This window comes from Salmo salar, chromosome 20, assembly GCF_965601325.2.
Source record: "Salmo salar chromosome 20, fSalSal1, whole genome shotgun sequence".
NCBI classification, from domain to species: Eukaryota; Metazoa; Chordata; class Actinopteri; order Salmoniformes; family Salmonidae; genus Salmo; species Salmo salar.
The window spans coordinates 3082342-3104022 of NC_138310.1; the positions used below are offsets into that span (position 1 = coordinate 3082342).

The window sequence follows — 21681 nt, forward strand, 5'->3', positions numbered from 1 at the left end:
CCCGATTGCTCAGTTTAGCCAGGCGGCCAGCTCCAGGAAGAGTCTTGGTGGTTCCAAACTTCTCCCATTTAAGAATGATGGAGGCCACTGTGTTCTTGAGAACATTCAATGGTGCAGATATATTCGTACCTTTTCGCAAATCTGTGCCCCGTCGCAATCCTGTCTCGGAGCTCTACGGACAATTCTTTCAACCTCATGGCTTGGTTTTTTCTCTGACATGCACTGTCAAATGTGGGACAGGTGTGTGCCTTTCCAAATCATGTCCAATTAATTGAATTTATATAAAGTTGTAGAAACAAGTTAAAGTTGTAGAAACATCTCAAGGATGATCAATGGAAACAGGGTGCACCTGAGCTCAATTTCGAGTCTCATAGCAAAGGGTCTGAATACTTATGTAAATATGGTATTTCTGTTTTTTATTACTAATATATTTGCAACAATTTCAAAAATTCTGTTTTTGCTTTGTCATTATGTGGTATTGTGTGTAGATTGCAGATTTTTTTATTTATTTAATCCATTTTAGAATAGGCTGTAATGTAACAAAATGTGAAAAAAGTCAAGGGGTCTGAATTCTTTCCGAAGGCACTGTATGTAAACTAGAGAATGGCGCTGGAGGGTTGCCGCTTTACGGGCTCCTAACAATTGTGCTATTTTGTGTGTTTTTTCGCATTGTTTGTAACTTATTTTGTACATAATGTTTCTGCTACAGTCTGGTTTGACCGAAAAGAGCTTCTGAATATCAGAAGAGCGATTACTCCCCTCGGACTGGATGAAGATTGTTTCTTTCGTCTGAAGCGAAGGATATACTATTGCTCCGGACCAGGCCCAAATCCCTGTCATTTGCATGAAGAGAAGACGGAGATAGAGGGGGGCGCAGATCCGGGTGCCTTGTAACATGGAACCCAAACCGGCTGTGCACGTGCGCCATCGTGCATAAATGTATTTTGTCCCCCTACACCAAACGCGATCATGACACGTACATTAAAATATCAAAACAAACTCTGAACCAATGACATTAATTTGGGGACAGGTCGAAAAGCATTAAACATTTATGGCAATTTAGCTAGTTAGCTTGCACTTGCTAGCTAATTTGTCCTATTTAGCTAGCTTGCTGTTGCTAGCTAATTTGTCCTGGGATATAAACATTGAGTTGTTATCTTACCTGAAATGCACAAGGTCCTCTACTCCGACAATTAATCCACACATAAAATGGTCAACCGAATGGTTTCTAGTCATCTCTCCTCCTTCCAGGCTTTTTCATCTTTGAACTTATATGATGATTGGCATCTAAACTTTCATAGTATTACTACACCGACCGGCAACACAGTTCGTCTTTCAATCACCCACGTGGGTATAACCAATGAGGAGATGGCATGTGGGTACCTGCTTCTATAAACCAATGAGGAAGATGGGAGAGGCAGGACTTGCAGCGCGATCTGTGTCAGAAATAGGAATGACTTCTATTTTAGGCCTTGGCAACGCAGACACTCATTGACGCGCACAAGCAGTGTGGGTGAAATAATTGAATTACAAAGATTCCTAACTTTATTTTGCGCACGCGATGCGAGCGGTGTGGTCAGCCTGTAAGAGATCCGTTCTATTGGCCAACGTGAAAACACTGGATAATAAACTGGTTGAGTTTGGTTCAAGACCATCCTACCAACAGAACATTAAAACTGTAATATTTTATGTTTCACCAAGTTGTGGCTGAATCACGACATGGATAATATACATTTGGCTGGGTTTTCCGTGCATCAGCTAAACCAAACAGCTACTTCCGGTAAGACGTGGGGTGGGGGTGTGTGTCTATTTGTCGATATCAGCCGGTGCGCAATGTCTAATATTAAGGAAGTCTCGAGGTATTGCTCGCCTGAGGTAAAGTACCTCATGATAAGCTGTAGACCACACCACCTACCAAGAGAGATTTAATGTATATTTTTTGTAGCTGTCTACTTACCACCACAAACTGATGCTGGCACTAAGACTGCACTCAACAAGCTGTAAAAGGCCATGAGTAAACAAGAAAATGCTCATCCAGATGCGGCCGGAGACTTTATTGCAGGCAAATTTAAATCTACAAGACGGGCTAAATACCTTTTATGCTCGCTTCGAGGCAAGCAACACTGAAGCATACATGAGAGCATGAGCTGTGCCAGATGACTGTGTGATCACGCTCTCCGTAGCCAATGTGACCAAGACCTTTAAACAGGTCAGATGACAGAAGGCCATGGGGTGAAATGGATTACCAGGTTGTGTACTCAGAGCATGCGCGGACCAACAGGCAAGTGTCTTCACTGACATTTTCAACCTCTCCCTGACTGAGTCTGTAATACCTACATGTTCCAAGCAGACCACCATAGTCCCTGTGCCCAAGAAAACAAAGGTAACCTGCCTAAATGACCACCACCCCGTAGCACTCACCTCGGTAGCCATGAAGTGCTTTGAAAGGCTGGTCATGACTCACATCAACACCATCTTCCCGGAAACCCTAGACCCACTCCAATTCGCATACCGCCCTAACAGATCCACAGATGATGCCATCTCAATCGCACTCCGTACTGCCCTTTCCCACCTGGACAAAAGGAACACCTATGTGAGAATGCTGTTTATTGACTACAGCTCAGCGTTCAACATCATAGTGCCCACAAAGCTGATCACTAAGATAAGGACCATGGGACTAAACACCTCCGTCTGCAACTGGATCCTGCACTTCGTGACGGGCCGCCCCAGTGGTAAGGGTAGGAAACAACACATCTGCCATGCTGATCCTCAACACAGAGGCCCCTCAGGGGTGCATGCTTATTCCCCACCTTTACTCCCTGTTCACCCACGACTGTGTGGCCAAGCACTACTCCAAACATCATGATTGAGTTTGCTGATGACATAACGGTGGTAGGCCTGATCACCGACAACAATGAGACAGTCTATAGGGAGGAGGTCAGAGATCTGGCAGTGTGGTGCCGGGACAAAAACCTCTCCCTCAACGCGAGCAAGACAAAGGAGCTGATCGTGGACTAAAGGAAAAGGAGGGTCGAACAAGCCCCCATTCACATCGACGGGGCTGTATTGGAGCGGGTCGAGACCTTCAAATTCCTTGGTGTCCACAACACCAACAAACTATCATGTTCCAAACACACCAAGACAGTTGTGAAAGGGCACGACAATGCCTTTTCCCCCTCAGGAGAATGAAAAGATTTGGCATGGGTTCCCAGATCCTCAAAATGTTTTACAGTTGCATGGCAAATGCTCGGTATCTAACCGTAAGGCGCTACAGAGGGTAGTGCGTACGGCCCAATACATCACTGCGGCCAAGCTTCCTGCAAACCAGGACCTCTATCCAAGGCGGAGTCAGAGGAAGGCCCAAAAAGTTGTCAAAGACTCCAGTCACCCAAGTCATAGGCTGTTCTTTCTGCTACTGCAAGGCAGGCGGTACCAAGTCCAGGTCCAAAAGGCTCCTTAAAACCACTTACATCTAGACGTTCCGCTAGCGGAACACCTGCTCCAATATCCAATGATAGGCGTGGCGCGAATTACAAATTCCTCAAAAATACAAAAACTTCAATTTTTCAAACATATGACTATTTTACAGCATTTTAAAGACAAGACTCTCCTTTATCTAACCACACTGTCCGATTTCAAAAAGGCTTTACAGCGAAAGCAAAACATTAGATTATGTCAGCAGAGTACCCAGCCAGAAATAATCAGACACTCATTTTTCAAGCTAGCATATAATGTCACAAAAAACAAAACCACAGCTAAATGCAGCACTAACCTTTGATGATCTTCATCAGATGACACACCTAGGACATTATGTTATACAATACATGCATGTTTTGTTCAATCAAGTTCATATTTATATCAAAAACCAGCTTTTTACATTAGCATGTGACGTTCAGAACTAGCATACCCCCCGCAAACCTCCGGTGAATTTACTAAATTACTCACGATAAACATTCACAAAAAACATAACAATTATTTAAAGAATTATAGATACAGAACTCCTTTGTGCAATCGAGGTGTCCGATTTTAAAATAGCTTTTGGGTGAAAGCACATTTTGCAATATTCTGAGTAGATAGCCCAGCCATCACGGCTAGCTATTTAGACACCCACCAAGTTTAGCCCTGACCAAACTCCGATTTACTATTAGAAAAGTTTGATTACCTTTGGTGTTCTTCGTCAGAATGCACTCCCAGGACTGCTACTTCAATAACAAATGTTGGTTTGGTTCAAAATAATCCATTGTTATGTAAATAAGGGTCACGAGCACGGCGCATTTCGTGACAAAAGATTTCTAAATATTCCATTACCGTACTTCGAAGCATGTCAACCGCTGTTTAAATTTTTATGCCATTTTTCTCGTAAAAAAACGATAATATTCCGACCGGGAAAGCGTGTATACGTACAAAGAGAGAGAAAATAAAAGCATGGGATCCCCTCGTGCACGAGCCTGAGTCTCACAGTACTGTGACCAGCCACTATCCAAACGCGCTACTTTTTTTCAGCCAGAGCCTGCAAAGCCACGATTCAGCTTTTTGCCGCCTTCTGAGAGCCCATGGGAGCCGTAGGAAGTGTCACGTAACAGCAGAGATCCCCTGTATTGGATAGAGATAATCAAGAAGGGCAAGAAATTGTCAGACAGGGCACTTCCTGCATGGAATCTTCTCAGGTTTTGGCATGCCAAATGAGTTCTGTTATACTCACAGACACCATTCAAACAGTTTTAGAAACTTTGGAGTGTTTTCTATCCAAAGCTAATAATTATATGCATATTCTAGTTTCTGGGCAGGAGTAATAATCAGATTAAATCGGGTACGTTTTTTATCCGGCCGTGAAAATACTGCCCCCTAGCCATAACAGGTTAACAGCTTCTACCCCCAAGCCATAAGACTGCTGAACAATTAAACAAATGGCCACCGGACTATTGGCAATGACCCCCCCCCCCCCCCCCCCCCGTACACCTTGTATTTGGCGCCTGTGACAAATAACATTTTATTTTATTTGAATTAAGATCTTTCGCTATGAGACTCGAAATTGAGCTCAGGTGCATCCTGTTTCCATTGATCATTCTTGAGATATTTCTATAACTTGATTGGAGTACACCTGTAGTAAATTCAATTGATTGGACATGATTTGGAAAGGCACACACCTGTCTATATAATGTTCCACAGTTGACAATGCATGTCAGAGCAAAAACCAATCCAAGAGGTTGAAGGAGTGGTCTGTAGAACTCCGAGACCGGATTGTTTCAAGGCACAGAACTGGGGAAGGGTACTCAAACATTTCTGCAGCAGGTCTCCTAAAACACAGTGGCCACCATCAGCCTCAATCAGACTAGTCAGGATGTAATTTACTTACGCAAAGGTGATATTAAAACGTTTTTCTATTAAAAAAACAATTTAGTCCGTTTTAGAATAAGTCTGAAATGATACAAAATGTGTAAAAAGTCAAGGGGTCTAAATACTTTCTGAATGCACTGTATACATTTGAAGTCGGAAGTTTACATACACTTAGGTTGGAGTCATTAAAAATAGTTTTTCAACCAGTTTTTCAACTTCAGACTTCAACTGTATACACTAAAAGTATATATGGGGGATTGGAAATAATGCAGACAATTACATTGATGGAAGCTACAATCTATCTGCAATATCTACCCCATGAAAAAAATAAAAAAAACACATTGTGATCATCACTGGCTGAAGGAGATGTATAAAGCTGTTCTTATAAAGCTGTTTTTATAATTCCGTTTGTCTAAAACACTACCCTGGCACAGATTTGGGTGTAAAGCCTGAGCGGCTTAGCTCATTGTGAGAGAGTCTGATTGCAGTGAGCCAACACCTTCCGTTTTCTTCTCATATCATTGGATAAATTCTAAATGAAACTGTATCTGTTCAAAGAGCCTGAGGCTATTGCTTACAGATGATAAATAGAACAAAATAAAACAACTAGAAATTGAGATCCATTTGTACTATATACAGTACATCAAATACTCCTCACTCAGAAAACTGGGAAATCAATTTGTACCACCCAGAATATGAGATACTGCCTTGTCTTCTTTCGTAGGTCACATCATGCAGACAGTGTGCAAACACAATTCTATGTGATGTGATGTGATGTGCTATGTCTTTTCTCTGAAAGTCATATTTGCTCTTAAGGAATGTGACACAGTCTGATGTCGGTTATGTGGGACTGACGGGTAGACAGAAGGAAGGAATGGTATAATTAAGCAATAAGTCCCAAGTGGGTGTGGCATATGGTCAATTTACCACGGCTAAGGGCAGTTCTTACGCACGATGCAACGCAGAGTGCCTGGATGTTCTATTTGTATTTCCCCTTTATTTAACCAGGTAGGCTAGTTGAGAACAAGTTCTCATTTACAACTGCGACCTGGCCAAGATAAAGCAAAGCAGTGCGACACAAACAACAACACAGAGTTACGCATGGAATAAACAAACATACAGTCAATAACACAATAGAGAAAAAAAGTCTATGTACAGTGTGTGCAAATGAGGTAAGATAAGGGAGGTAAGGCAATAAATAGGTCATAGTGGAGAAATAATTTCAATTTAGCAATTAAACACTGGAGTGATAGATGTGCAGAAGATGAATGTACAAGTAGAGATACTGGGGTGCAAAGGAGCAAGAAAAAAATAACAGTATGGGGATGAGGTAGTTGGATGGGCTATTTACAGATGGGCTATGTACAGGTGCAGTGATCTGTGAGCTGCTCTGACAGCTGGAGCTTAAAGTTAGTGAGGGCGATATAAGTCTCCAGCTTCAGTGATTTTTGCAATTCGTTCCAGTCATTGGCAGCAGAGAACTGGAAGGAAAGGCGGCCAAAGAAGAAGTTAGCTTTGGGGATGACCAGTGAAATATACCTGCTGGAGCACATGCTACGGGTGGGTGTTGCTGTGGTGACCAGTGAGCTGAGATAAGGCGGGGCTTTACCTAGCAAAGACCTATAGATGACCTGGAGCCAGTGGGTTTGGCGATGAATATGAAGCGAGGGCCAGCCAATGAGAGCATACAGGTTGCAGTGGTGGGTAGTATATGGGCTTTGGTGACAAAACGGATGGCACTGTGATAGACTGCATCCAATTTGCTGAGTAGAGTGAAGTCAAGGATCGGCAGGATAGTCAGATTTACAAGGGTATGTTTGATACAATCCTTAGCTGTGGTATATCGGCAACATACCACAAACACCCAAGGTGCCTTATTGCTATTATAAACTGGCTACCAACGTAATTACATCAGTAAAAATACATGTTTTGTTATACCCATGGTATATGATCTGATACCACACGACTTTCAGCCAATCAGCATTCGTGGCTCGAACCACCCAGTTTATAATGTCTGAGATACCATGGCTTTCAGCCAATCAGCATTCAGGGCTCGAACCACCCAGTTTATATTCATGCAAAAGACACTGCAAAGAACAATGTTGGCTTCTCCTATACCTTATTCAGTCTGTCTGTTGACAAAATAAGCAACTACACTTTTAGAATAAAGAGCTCCAAAAGGCTTCTTCAGCTATCCCCATTGGTGAACCCTTTTTGGTTCCAGTTAAAACCCTTTTTCTTTCCTGGTAGAACCCTTTTTTGGTTCCTGGTAGAACCCTTTTTGGTTCCTGGTAGAACCCTTTTTCTTTCCTGGTAGAACCCTTTTTGGTTCCTGGTAGAACCCTTTTTGGTTCAATGTAGAACCCTCTGTGGAAAGGGTTCTACATGGAAGCCAAAACAGTTGTTCCTCGAACCAAAGAGAGTTTTTCAAAGGGTTCTCCTTTGGGTTCTCCTTTGGGAGAGTTGAATAACCTGTTTTTCATCTTATATGTTCTCTATGTTTGCTGGTTGAGAGAGGGACAGAGAGACAGAGAAAGAGACAGAGACAGAGAGACAGACAGACAGACAGCAAGACAATTAGACAGACAGAGAGAGACAGAGACAGAGAAAAAGATAGAGCCAGGGAGAAAAATAGGCAGACAGAGAGACAGAGAGAAAGTGAGACAGAGGGACAGACAGAGAGACAGAGATGTATTCCGAAACTGCTCACAGTCTGAACAACCCTGTTGGCATCCACTCTACTGTAGGTGTCAAAAGATATTCCGAGTGTTAATTTAACACATGCTCAGTCTATAGGAGTTCAAACTCATCATCCAAACTAAATGATAGAATTTCGCTATTCCCGTTTTTCAGCAAGCTTTTGTAATTGAAACCAGTCGCAGCACTGAATGGGTTTCCTCTACTGTGCCAAGCCAAAGTGTGTGTGTTGTGTGTGTGTGTGTGTGTGTGTGTGTGTGTGTGTGTGTGTGTGTGTGTGTGTGTGTGTGTGTGTGTGTGTGTGTGTGTGTGTGTGTGTGTGTGTGTGTGTGTGTGTGTGTGTGTGCGTGACTGTGTGTGTGTGTGTGTGTGTGCCTGTGTGCGTGTGTGCGCGTGCGCGCGCAATGTGTGCGCTTGCGTGTGTGTGCGTGCGTACGTGCGTGCGTGCTTCCCCCTGTGAGCCTGTGCGTGCGTATGTGACTCGAGATTCAATTAACTGTTCATCTCGTTTCTGTCCCAGCGAATTTCTGCATCAATAACCACGGTGAAGACGATCTCTCACAAGACCTGACCAGCGACACACAATCAGATGCTGTCATTCACACTTACGCATGCATTCTGTCATGGTCAGATTGGCCAACATGTAATTCATTTGGATTGTCTTACAGTACATTGATATACATCTCCTCAATCCTAAACAGCACAATATAGCAATAGTTAATCCATCAGAATCAACCGTGCAACCAAGTGCTGCTGTCTCTGTCACAGTATATACTGTTACTGGAGAGTGGGTTGACTGCCTTAGGCCTGCTTCCCTCTCTGTATCTGCACTCAAAACTATTGTGTTCCCTTGAAATACAATCTAGAAATATACTCTATCGGATCCATAAACCTCAAATCAGGTGACAGGGGGAGTGTTGGGGAGTGTTGCAGTGTATAAAGCCAGCCAGACACAGTAAGACTGAATCCAACCCTACAATAGTAGATGTCTGTCACAATGTAAGCATTCAGTGATTGAGGTGATTCATCCACTGGCTTTCTATTCCAATACAGGGGGGAGTGTTGTAATATTTATAGCTAGTAAGACAGCCAGCCACCACAACACTGAATATAACCCTACAATGGGAAATGTCTGTCACAATATTTACATCAGCGAGATTCAGTTCAGGTGACAGGGGGATAGTAGCAGTGTGTAATTCAATAGTAAACCAGACAGATCACACAACAATAAATACAGCACTAAAATAAGCTTTCTGTCAAAAAGACAGATTTCTGACATAATACATGTGAGCATGTCTGTGTGTTGTAATGTGTATTACAGCCAGCCACCACAATACTGAGTATAACCCCACAGTACTTAAAATAACCCCACAATACTGAATATAACCCCAGAATACTGAATATAACCACACAATGCTGAATATGACCCCACAATACTGAATATGACCCCTGTCGTGTCTTTGGCATCATTAAAAGTGAAGACTGTTATTTCTCAAATCAATTCTCTGTAATTATTATTACGTGATTAAACTCATCAGGTAAAGGTAATTAACTAGGAAGTCGGGGCACCAAGGAAAATCTTCAGATTACAAAGTTATAATTTTCCTAATATAACTCTTCAGATATTTTAATATCTGATCAATTAGTATTCTTATTAATGAATTATTATTTACCTCACATTAGTCTCATTCCAAACGTCGTAAATTGTTGGTTATCTGCACGAACCCAGCCTTTACTATGAATCATCCATACACCAATTGGCTAAATCATTGATTTACTAACTAACTAAATAATCACAGACATTCATAAACAAACAACAGTAGATATTGGTTACTAACACAGGATAGGGAAGATTCCCTAGGGGGCAAAGCCGGTATGACGGCTTGGTGGACAAAGGGAAGTGGGTGTGGACTGAGCGAGAGCGGGACAGACCAGAGGGATCACTACACACAGTACTACTATAATTATATTAATTGAAATGCTAATCCTTTGCACATGAACGCTCACTCATTCGGGAATAATTGCAATCAATATATATTCACGTCCAGGTGTCGTCGTGATCTCTGTTGAAATCTTCAGTCCGTCTGCTGGAGAGTCAGTTCATCCACATCTCTTTCTCTCTCTCTCTCTCTCTCTCTCTCTCTCTCTCTCTCCTCTCTCTCTCTCTCTCTCTCTCTCTCTCTCTCTCTCTCTCTCTCTCTCTCTCTCTGCCTCCCTGAAGATCAAAGTCTTTTGTGATTAGAATGGATACTTCAGAGTACCATTCAGAAATGTTCTCATAGATAGATGTTTTGGCGGTTGTCAGTAATAGCATCCCAGGTTTACATAATTTCTAGTTGCAGACTATCTAAAATTTGCTCTTATTCTGTCGGCATCGATAGTCTCAGAGTTGAACCACTTCCAGCTGTGTAGCCAATGCTTCACGTGGTATGGTTAGGAATTCAATAACGATTCGCAATCACAGCTCACGCTGTGGGTTTGCTCAGTCTTGGTACTTAAACCTGTGCCATCTCAGCTGACGCCGAGGTATTAGTGGTCTGAAGAGGAATTCCACAGGAGGGGGTTTTATTTGTAACAATAGGAAAGGCTGTTCCATGATACCAGATCATGTCTGTATTGACGGGGGCGGGCCAATGACTTAGTTCAACTTTAAAGGGAATACAATTCTCTCACATTAAAGGTTTAACATCACATTACATCATTTCACAAATGGTTTCATCTTTACTCAATCATTTTATGTCCACGGCCCAATACCACCTTTTCACAAGTGGACATTTTGTTTCAAATTCTCGTTTTGGGAAATTAGGAGTTTGCCATGTGAAATCCTTTGTTCTCTCTGTCACTCTTTCTGCATGTCCAGGAGGAGAGAGTATCCGCAACAAATTTACGACCACAGATAACAGAACTTGGGTGTAGGAGAGAGTGGGAAGCCATGATCTATACCCAGAAAGGGCCACTCCATGACACCCCACAATACTGCATATAACCCCAGAATACTGAAAATGAGCCCACAATACTGCATATAAACCCACCATACTGAGTATAACACCACAATACTGAATATATATCCCAACAATACTGAATAGAACCCCACAATACTGAAAATGACCCCACAATCCTGAATACAACCCCACAATAGTGAAAATAACCCCACAATTCTGAATATAACCCCACACTACTGAATATGACCACACAAAAATGAGTATAACCCAGAATAGTGAATATAACCCCCCAATACTGAATATGAACCCAAAATACTGAATATGACCCCACAATACTGAATATACCCCACAATACTGAGCATAACACAACAATACTGAAAATAACCCCAAAACACTGAATATAACCCCACAATACTGAATATTACCGCAAAAAACTGAACATGATCCCACTATAACGGATATAACCACACAATACTGAATATAACCCCACAATACTGAATATAACCCCACAATACTGAATATAACCCCACAATACTGAATATTACAACACAATACTGAAAATAACCCCAAAACACTGAATATGACCCCACAATACTGAATATAAACCCACAATACTACAAATAACCCCAGAATACTGAAAATGAGCCCACAAAACTAAATATAACCTCACAATACTGAAAATGACCACACAATACTGAATATGACCGCACAATACTGAATATGACCCCACAATACTGAATATAAATCCACAATACTACTTATAACCCCAAAATGTTGAATATAACCTCACAATACTGAAAATGAGCCAACAATACTGAATATAACCCCACAATACTGAATATGAGCCCACAATACTGAAAATAATACTACAATACTGAAAGTAACAACACAATACTAAATATAACCAAACACTGAAAATTACCCCACAATACTAAATAAAAGATCACAATAAAATAAGATCACAATACTGAATACTACAATACTAGAATACTGAAAAAACACTACAATACTGAATATAACACCACAGTACTGAATATAATGGTAAATACTGAATATAACACCACAGTACTGAATATAACACCACAATGCTGAATTTAACATCACAATACTGAAAATAACCCCACAATACTGAAAAGTACTCCACAATGCTCAATAGTATCCTACAACACTGAATATAACCCCACAATACTGAATATACCCCCACAATACTGAATATTACAAGTACTGACAATAAACCCACATAACTGAACATAACCCTACAGTACTGAGTATAACACCACAATACTGAATATAACTAAACAATACTGAAAATAACACCACAATCCTGAATATAACCCAACAATACTAAATGTAACCCCAAAATACTGAATATAGCACAACAATACTCAATATGACCCCACAATACTGAATATAACACCACAGTCCTGAAAATAACACCACAAAACTGAATGTAACACCACAGTACTCAAAATTACATGCAAAATAATGAATAAAAGACCACAATACTAAATATTACTCCACAATACTCAATATTATCCTACAATACTGAATATAAAATCACAATTCTAAATATAACCTCAAAACACTGAATATAACCCCACAATACAGAATATTACCGCACAAAACTGAACATGATCCCACTATACCGGATATAACCACACAATACTGAATATAACCCCACAATACTGAATATAACCCCACAATACTGAATATAACCCCACAATACATAAATATGACCCCATGATAATGAAAATAACCACACAATACTAAATATAACCCCACAATACTGAACATAACCCAATAATACTGCGAATGTCCACACAATACTGAATATAACACAACAATTCTGAATATAACATCACAATACTGAATATAACACAACAGTACTGACAATAAACCCACAATACTGAATATAACACCACAAACTGAATATGAACAGACAAAACTGAATATAGCACCACAATACTGAATATAACCCCACAAAACTGAAAATAACACTGAAAATACTGAAAATAAGGCAAAAGTACTGAATATAATACCACAAAACTGAAAATAACCCCGTAATACTGAACATTAACCCCACAATACTAAATACAAACCCACATTACTGAATATAACCCCAAAATACTTAATATAACCCCACCATACTGAATTTACACCACAATACTGAATATAACACCACAATACTGAATTTACCATCACAATCCTGAATATAACACCAGAATACTGAATATAACCCCATAATACCAAATACCACAATAATACCATAATACCACAATACTGAATATACAGTAACCACACAATACTGAACGTAACCCCACAATACTGAATATAACCCCACAATCCTGAATATAACCCCACAATCCTGAATATAACCCCACAATAATGAATATAACCATACAATACAGAATAGAACCCCACAAAATGGAATATAACACCACAATACTGAATAAAACACTACAATACTGAATATACAGTGACCACACAATACTTAACGTAACCCCATAATACTGAATATAACCCCACAATCCTGAATATAACACCACAATACTGAATATAACCCCACAATACTGAATATAACCCCACAATCCTGAATATAACACCACAATACTGAACGTAACCCCACAATACAGAATAGAACCTACAATCCTGAATATAACACCACAATAATTAATATGACGCTAAAATACTGAATATAACACCACAATGCTGAATTTAACCTCACAATACTGAATATAAGACAACAGTACTGAATATAACCCCACAATACTGAATATAACCCCACAAATACAGAATAGAACCCCAAAATACTGATTGTAACCTCACAATGTTTGAATATGACCCCACAATACTGAATATAACACCACAATCCTGAATTTAACACCTCAATGCAGACTATAACCCAACAAAACTGAAACTTAACCCCACAATACTAAATATAACACTACAATACTGAGTATGGTGTTTCCCCACAATACTGACTATAACCCCACAATCCTGAATATAATACCACAATCCTGAATATAACCCCACAATCCTGAATATAAACCCACAATACTGAATATAAACCCACAATCCTGAATATAACCCCACAATACTGAATATATCCCCACAATATTGAATATAAACCCACAATACAGAATAGAACCCCAAAAAACTGAATATAACAGCACAATACTGAATAAAACATTACAATACCGAATATACTGTAACCACACAATACTGAATGTAACCCAACAATACTGAATATAACCCCACAATCCTGAATACAACCCCACAATACTGAATATAACACCACAATATTGAATATAATCCCACAATGCTGAATATACCACCACAATCCTGAATTTACCATCACAATCCTGAATATAACACCACAATACTGAATATAACCCCATAATACCAAATATAAACCCACAATACTGAAAGTAACACCAAAATACTGAATATAAACCCAGAAACTGAATATGACCCCACAAAACTGAATATAACACCACAATACTGAATATAACCCCACAATAATGAATATAACCCCACAACACAGAATAGAACCCCACAAAATGGAATATAACACCACAATACTGAATAAAACACTACAATACTGAATATACAGTAACCCCACAATACAGAATAGAACCCCACAATCCTGAATATAACACCACAATACTTAATATGACGCTAAAATACTGAATATAATACCACAATGCTGAATTTAACCCCCAATACTGAATATAATATCGAAAATACTGAATATAAGACAACAGTACTGAATATAACCTCACAATACTGAATATAACCCCACAAATACAGAATAGAACCCCAAAATACTGATTGTAACCTCACAATGTCTGAATATGACCCCACAATACTGATTGTAACCTCACAATGTCTGAATATGACCCCACAATACTGAATATAACACCACAATCCTGAATTGAACACCTCGTTGCAGACTATAACCCAACAAAACTGAACCTTAACCCCACAATACTGAATATAACACTACAATACTGAGTATAGTGTTTCCCCACAATACTGAATATAACACCACAATACTGATTATAACCCCACAATCCTGAATATACTACCACAATCCTGAATATTACCCCACAATACTGAATATTACCCCACAATACTGAATATTACACCACAATACTGAATATAACCTCAGAATTTTGAATATAACCCCACAATATTGAATTGAACACCACAATATTGAATGTTAATCCACAATACTGCATATTACTCCACAATACTCAATATTATCCTATAATACTGAATATAACCCCACAATACTGAATATAACCCCACAATACTGAATCTAACACCAGAATACTGAATATAAGACCACAGTACAGAATATTACCCCACAATACTGAATATAACCCCACAATGGGATATTTTTGTCACAGTGTCAGCGTTTTCTCATTTAGATGATTTCTCCACAGGGTTTTCTATGTAATGGAGCTTTTGTGTCTGCCACAGGCTTACATCTCATTTTCTGTTCATATGGTTGCAGATAATCTTGCAATAGGGAAACATGCATGTGTGAGGATCAATACATACAAACATTAACAACAGTGATCTCTAAACCTTATCTGGGAGAGTTAGAGGGAGCAACACCTTCGTACTAGAATGTTACTGATGGTCAGTCACTGACTGGCAAGTCCACCATGAGACAATACAACATTGTACAATACAACAGTGTGCTCTCCCTAAAATTACCTTACATTAGAAATCAATCCCAAATAAATTCTCAGTGTTGAGATAAAACGAAATTGAATCTCAATTTTCTGGGCAAATGGTGGATAGGCTTGTAGCACTGTCTTTAAAATATCATCTCTGGACATCCCACTCCTCTCACAATTCCCCTTTCACCTGCAAACACAACATGTTTTTACTACACGCAATTAGCCTACTAATTGACGATCAAATAAATTGATTAATTGATAACTTCATAATTAGATCAACTATAAAGTTGAGGTAGCAAAGTAACAAATTATCTGTGAGTGACAATCTACAGTGAGTGGACGCTATTCCAAATGGAGTCGCACCTAGTCAACATGGTGAGGCAAGGGACTGATTAAAATGCGGACTCCCTGAGCGCTGTCCGTGGTGCTGAATCTACATGCACTGATGGCGACAGTCTGAAAGAACTCACCGCTCTCTTGCCATTACTTTGACTCAAGACCTCGCTTCACCAAGTATGAATTGATAATGAAACGATTATGTGAGATGAAAGGCTACAGCATAGCTGCGAGCTGGCAACGGAACCAGACCTGGGAACAGAACCAGAGCTGGGATCAGAACAGGTAAACTCTCCTCCTCACCTTCCACCTCGTCCTCGGGCAGGTTGACCGGGGCTCGGTAGGCGAGCATGTCTGGGATGGTGCAGATGCCCCGGTACATTAAATTGGAGGTGATTGGATGCATGATAGGCATGGCTGCGGTGACGGTCTGGGGCTGCCACCTGTGCCCTGATCTTCATATAAGGGAGAGTTCAAGAGAGTCACTCACAACTTTTCCCCAGTTTCAAACAGGTTGCGGAGGATCAAGTCCATTAATAGAAAGGAACAGATGTGGTCCCAGGTTCGAGAGGCAGGAGAGAGGAGAGTATCCGTGGTAGCCTATCCCCCGTTCCTTGGTGAATGAACACGGAGAGGACTAGTGGATTATTGTTTTTATATACATATAAACTTGACGTTGTCACTGTATCTCCTTTTTATTTATCTGGATACTTGACAGTTATTTGTTACACAAATTACGAGATATATCTAGCCTGGGTTGAGGAAATGAATTGACAATCATCGAGTTCAATTAATTGCCTAAATTGTCACACTTATACAGGCTATTTGCTGAACAAGACTAAACACATCACGGTGGCTCCATCTGCTGAGACACACCGCCAGTGAGATGTCAGTGCAGATGAAAAGGAACAGCGGTTTCTCTCACTGGGTTAGAAAACAAACAGATCAAATCCAAAGACAATGAGATCATTCAAAGATGCTTAATCCGTTGTTTTAGTCCAGTCGTTAGTGCAGTGGCAGAATATTCGTTCATCCACTTGTTGGATCTTTTGGATGTGAATTATATTCTTGGTAGGCACAGTGTCCTTTTACCTTTCCATTGAGCTTTTAGTGATACGATCCAGGTGAGAAACACAAAATAAATACGGACAGCGTAGAAATCAAAATTCCAAATGTACCTTCACTCAAAACACAACAAAAATGTAAAGTCACCGAATCCTTAGAACATTCACTGAAAATAGCCTATGCAGTCAGCGCGTGGGCACACTCGCTCGCCTTTATTTGGTCATTGGAATGGGGGCGGCTTTCCATCTCCAAATCACTATTCGCTCCACAGGTGAGGGGACGACGCTCTGTGTGGATCTTGTGAACTGCAACCCTGGCTCCTGTGTATAGTCAGCTCTCTCTCTCCCACAGGAACACATTCCGTACCCTGACTCCAGTGTGTGTGGCTCTCTCGCACTGAGTGAATTCTGTATTCCACACAGCGCACGGACTCAATCCCGGTCTTGCTTGCCCGTAGCGACACACGTGCTCCCCGGGTACCAAGCAAACAATGAGAGCTGTGATTAATGACCACGAGCCACATCGTAGGATACGGATGATTTCTATCCTGGCATCTCTCCTAATGGAAATTAATATATTTTAATCTTAAGCCTTAAATGACATACTCTCGATGTTATACACTGAACAGCCAGGTGTGACATTTTGTCTGTTGACCAGAAACCATCGAAGGTGAAGCTAGTAAATGAGTAGAATTGAAATCATGCTAGTGGCTGTCATAATGCAGTAACAGTAAGTAACACACGTTTCTCATTAAGTTGATAAGGATGAAAAATGTTTCTGTTTTTTCCGATAGCGGTTCTTTACTGACTTGTTATTGTGTAGTTAATAAACTGCTTAGTGTTTTAAAAGATAAGTCACACACCCTTCCTTCCCAAGTGTGGCTGCCGAGGCAGAGATATTTGCGCAAGAATGGACAAGGGCATATACAGTAGGTTAATTTGCTTTTGTAAACCATCACAATTTAGCAACATTAGCCCTTATCAACACTGCTGTGTGTGTGTTGCGCTTCAGGGGAAGTGGTACTCGCTAAGAAAGAAACGTGATGCCCGTAACTCTAGCAAGGCAGAGGTCCTGGTTTCTAGTCTTGGTGTAGCCTGAATTAAGAGGAAGTGGTCCTCGCTTAACAAGCAGCTTGACGTCCTTTACACATGAGTCAGTCTCTCTCTCTCTCTCTCTCTCTCTCTCTCTCTCTCTCTCTCTCTCTCTCTCTCTCTCTCTCTCTCTCTCTCTCTCTCTCTCTCTCATGCACCAAAAATTCTTCCTGACTGGGTTTGATAACATTGTTAGATCACACTGTGGTTGAAGCTATGTTGACGACTGTGGAGGACAGGGTTGGGTCAATTCCATCTAAACTGAGGAATCCAATTTCTAGTCCTGAATTGAATTCCAACATGGCTGCAATCCTGGTGTTGTTTAATTCATAGAATTGAAAAGTAATGACATTACATCAAACAAATCATGAGTATACTGTAAGAGTAAACACACACACACACACACACACACACACACACACACACACACACACACACACACACACACACACAACCGTTCAAAAGTTTGGGGTGACTTAGAAATGTCATTGTTTTTGAAAGAAAGGCACATTTCTTCTTCATTAAAATAACATCAAATTGATCAAATACAGTGTAGACATTGTTAAAAATGTTGTAGATGACTATTGTTGCTGGAAACGGCAGATTTTTTTGTGGAGTATCTACTTAGGCGTACAGAGGCCCATTATCAGCAACCATCACTCCTGTGTTCCAATGGCACGTTGTGTTAGCTAATCCAAGTTTATAATTTTAAAAGGCTATTTGATCATTAGAAAACCATTTTGCAATTATGTTAGCACAGCTGAAAACTGTTGACGTTGAGACTGGTGTTTTGCGGGTACTTTTTAATGAAGCTGACAGTTGAGGACTTGTGAAGAGGATAGATTTGGAATTCAGTGTATGTTGTCTGGTAGATGTTCCCCATAAACATTTCTTTGCTGACCCTGCATCAGTTCTTAGGAACAACTTCTTCCCACTCTGTGTCCATGAGTTAGGAGATAGTGTAGCATAGAGACAAGGCATGCCTGGACTGGGCTGGGAAGAAATAGAAGCTAAGAGATCACATAGCATGGAACTAATTAGTTAGGGGAGCTGGAGTAGGGTAGCTGAGTTAGGGGAGCTGGGGTAGGGTAGCTGAGTTAGGGGAGCTGGGGTAGAGTAGCTGAGTTAGGGGAGCTGGGGTAGAGTAGCTGAGTTAGGGGAGCTGGGGTAGGGTAGCTGAGTTAGGGGAGCTGGGGTAGGGTATTTGAGTTAGGGGAGCTGGGGTAGGGTAGCTGAGTTAGGGGAGCTGGGGTAGGGTATTTGAGTTAGGGGAGCTGGGGTAGGGTATTTGAGTTAGGGGAGCTGGGGTAGGGTATTTGAGTTAGGGGAGCTGGGGTAGGGTAGCTGAGTTAGGGGAGCTGGGGTAGAGTAGCTGAGTTAGGGGAGCTGGGGTAGGGTATTTGAGTTAGGGGAGCTGGGGTAGAGTAGCTGAGTTAGGGGAGCTGGGGTAGGGTATTTGAGTTAAGGGAGCTGGGGTAGGGTATTTGAGTTAGGGGAGCTGGGGTAGAGTATCTGAGTTAGGGGAGCTGGGGTAGAGTATCTGAGTTAGGGGAGCTGGGGTAGGGTATTTGAGTTAAGGGAGCTGGGGTAGGGTAGTTGAGTTAGGGGAGCTGGGGTAGAGTAGCTGAGTTAGGGGAGCTGGGGTAGGGTATTTGAGTTAGGGGAGCTGGAGTAGGGTAGCTGAGTTAGGGGAGCTGGAGTAGGGTATTTGAGTTAGGGGAGCTGGGGTAGAGTAGCTGAGTTAGGGGAGCTGGAGTAGGGTATTTGAGTTAGGGGAGCTGGAGTAGGGTAGCTGAGTTAGGGGAGCTGGAGTAGGGTATTTGAGTTAGGGGAGCTGGAGTAGGGTATTTGAGTTAGGGGAGCTGGGGTAGAGTATTTGAGTTAGGGGAGCTGGGGTAGGGTAGCTGAGTTAGGGGAGCTGGGGTAGGGTATTTGAGTTAGGGGAGCTGGGGTAGGGTATTTGAGTTAGGGGAGCTGGGGTAGGGTAGCTGAGTTAGGGGAGCTGGAGTAGGGTAGCTGAGTTAGGGGAGCTGGAGTAGGGTATTTGAGTTAGGGGAGCTGGGGTAGGGTATTTGAGTTAGGGGAGCTGGGGTAGGGTATTTGAGTTAGGGGAGCTGGGGTAGAGTAGCTGAGTTAGGGGAGCTGGGGTAGGGTTTTTGAGTTAGGGGAGCTGGAGTAGGGTATTTGAGTTAGGGGAGCTGGAGTAGGGTAGCTGAGTTAGGGGAGCTGGAGTAGGGTATTTGAGTTAGGGGAGCTGGAGTAGGGTAGCTGAGTTAGGGGAGCTGGGGTAGGGTATTTGAGTTAGGGGAGCTGGGGTAGAGTAGCTGAGTTAGGGGAGCTGGGGTAGGGTTTTTGAGTTAGGGGAGCTGGAGTAGGGTATTTGAGTTAGGGTAGCTGGGGTAGAGTAGCTGAGTTAGGGGAGCTGGGGTAGGGTAGCTGAGTTAGGGGAGCTGGGGTAGAGTAGCTGAGTTAGGGGAGCTGGGGTGGGGTATTTGAGTAAGGGGAGCTGGAGTAGGGTAGCTGAGTTAGGGGAGCTGGGGTAGAGTAGCTGAGTTAGGGGAGCTGGGGTAGAGTAGCTGAGTTAGGGGAGCTGGGGTAGAGTAGCTGAGTTAGGGGAGCTGGGGTAGAGTAGCTGAGTTAGGGGAGCTGGGGTAGGGTAGCTGAGTTAGGGGAGCTGGGGTAGAGTAGCTGAGTTAGGGGAGCTGGGGTAGGGTATTTGAGTTAGGGGAGCTGGGGTAGAGTAGCTGTGTTAGGGGAGCTGGGGTAGGGTATTTGAGTTAGGGGAGCTGGGGTAGGGTATTTGAGTTAGGGGAGCTGGGGTAGGGTATTTGAGTTAGGGGAGCTGGGGTAGGGTAGCTGAGTTAGGGGAGCTGGGGTAGGGTATTTGAGTTAGGGGAGCTGGGGTAGGGTATTTGAGTTAGGGGAGCTGGGATAGGGTAGTTGACGTGGGGGTGCATAACGGGGGGCCATAACGGGTGATGCCAATCAGGTCTCTAATGACAGCATGGCATTGCAGATTTAAACTTCCTCACACAGCTCCTCAGCTCCCTGGCAGTTATTCCCCAAAGACAGGAGGCTCGCAGGAGGCTGATAGCCTTTTCCTTAGACAATTTTTCTCTATCGCACCATCTCTTTAGAGAAGAGGAAGAATTGACAAGTCTGTAACAAGGACCAAGTGGAGGAGAGAGGCAGAGCTTTTTTGGAAGAAGCCTGATTGCATTGTTCTAGATGAAAGAGAGGGGAGAGATAAATAAGTAGGAAAGACAGAGAAAGGGAGGAGGGGAGAGATAGAGAGGAGATTGAACATTTGAGAAAAAATTATTTAAGCCAAATACATTTTATAACACAGAATACAATAACTATCTCAATGCCTTCAAAGTACACTAACCAGATTTAGTTTTTCATTCGAAAATTGAAATCAGCAGTTGGAACTTTTAAAGAAAAAACGAATACAGCAGAAACACATTCCACCAGGCAGACTGACGTAAAACTACAATCCCAAAGTAAAATTATAGGAACATT

The 21681-nt window shown here is 41.7% G+C and overlaps 1 protein-coding gene across 1 annotated transcript in view; it reads right to left on the reverse strand.

Moving 5' to 3' along the window:
* The window catches only part of LOC106579806 (calcium-binding protein 7), a 73442-nt gene extending 55989 nt beyond the window's left edge, over positions 1–17453 (reverse strand). Inside the window, exon 1 of the mRNA XM_014159999.3 lies at positions 16307–17453. Coding sequence (XP_014015474.1) covers positions 16307–16418 — 112 coding nt within the window. The 5' untranslated portion in view covers positions 16419–17453. The remainder of the gene's footprint in view (positions 1–16306) is intronic.
* Between the last annotated feature and the right edge of the window lie 4228 nt (positions 17454–21681).